Genomic DNA, 1096 nt, shown 5'->3' on the forward strand with positions numbered 1-1096 from the left:
AGATCTCTCTTTCTCTCTCTTTCGTTTCCTGCTTAATCTTGCTTAGCTCGCTTCTTTCTTACTCCAGATGCTCGCATTTGACTTAGCTCTAGTGATTCCTCTCGAAGCGACTGAAGCGACCTTCAAGATCACAACTTCACTGAAGGAGTCAATCCAAGATTTCAGTCTATAGACACATATAAATATGCATATTCATATGTAGATGTTTATACATAGATGTATATGTATAGCAATACACACAGACATACTTATTCATACCTCTTCATATGTACAAAGACACGTGCTGTCTGGATTTCCTGAAGTCGAGAGATACAGGGGGGAAGAGCGAAGGAGAACCCGTGCCTGTGCTAAAAGAACAAGAAGAGGATGAGTGGAGATGACCAGGCGAAGGACAAGATTCAAGTAGAGAAAGACAAAAAGAAAGAGGAACACAGAATGTTGGAGGAGATCCCTCTCCGAGGTGTGAACAAGGAAAGAAGAACACTAAAAGCTCACAACTGATTTTCCATATATATGATGACAAGAAAAGGAACCCCGAATACGAAGAAAAAGAAGAAAGAAGCAGCTTCATATACGTATGTATGCATGTATGAAATCTTCTTCGAGGATTTCACTGACACTGCTTGACCAAGAAGTCGGGAGGAGGTGTTTCTTCCTCTCCCACCTACACACGCCTTTGGCAGGGGAGAGTAAAGGAAGATCGAGGTGGGCGCGGAGAAATAGAAATGAGAAACTTCTTACTTCGTTCTTGGTTGGAAAAATATCTATTCTACCAGAAAGAAAAGATAAAGAAAGAGAGGGCAAGAAAGAATTCACGAACGTCCTCCTCCTCCTCCTCTTCCCCCTCCTTCTCCTCCTTGACGTCGCTGCACCCACCGTCTTTCTTTACTTCTCTGAGAATCGGTAGAAAAGAATAGCCTCGAGACTACCCCCTTGAAAGAGAGACATCCTGATTTGCATCCGGTGTTTGTTCCTCTTTCTTTTTCTTCTTTCTACAGACTCTTTTCAAGTGTCTCGAGATGTGGTTGACAAGAGAAGAGTGAGATAAAGAGGAATAGGAGGACAGATGAAAGAGGAAAAGAAAAACGACAGAAAC

The 1096-nt window shown here is 42.4% G+C and overlaps 1 protein-coding gene across 1 annotated transcript; it reads right to left on the reverse strand.

Moving 5' to 3' along the window:
* Positions 1–346: 346 nt before the first annotated feature.
* CSUI_008628 (uncharacterized protein) lies at positions 347–1096 on the reverse strand (the record flags this gene model as incomplete). The annotated part of the gene is made up of 1 exon (XM_068068755.1): positions 347–1096. A coding segment is annotated over exon 1 (225 nt), but the record flags the coding sequence as incomplete, so codon positions are not given.

This window comes from Cystoisospora suis (genome assembly GCF_002600585.1).
Source record: "Cystoisospora suis strain Wien I chromosome Unknown contig_4898, whole genome shotgun sequence".
In the NCBI taxonomy this organism is placed as follows: domain Eukaryota; phylum Apicomplexa; class Conoidasida; order Eucoccidiorida; family Sarcocystidae; genus Cystoisospora; species Cystoisospora suis.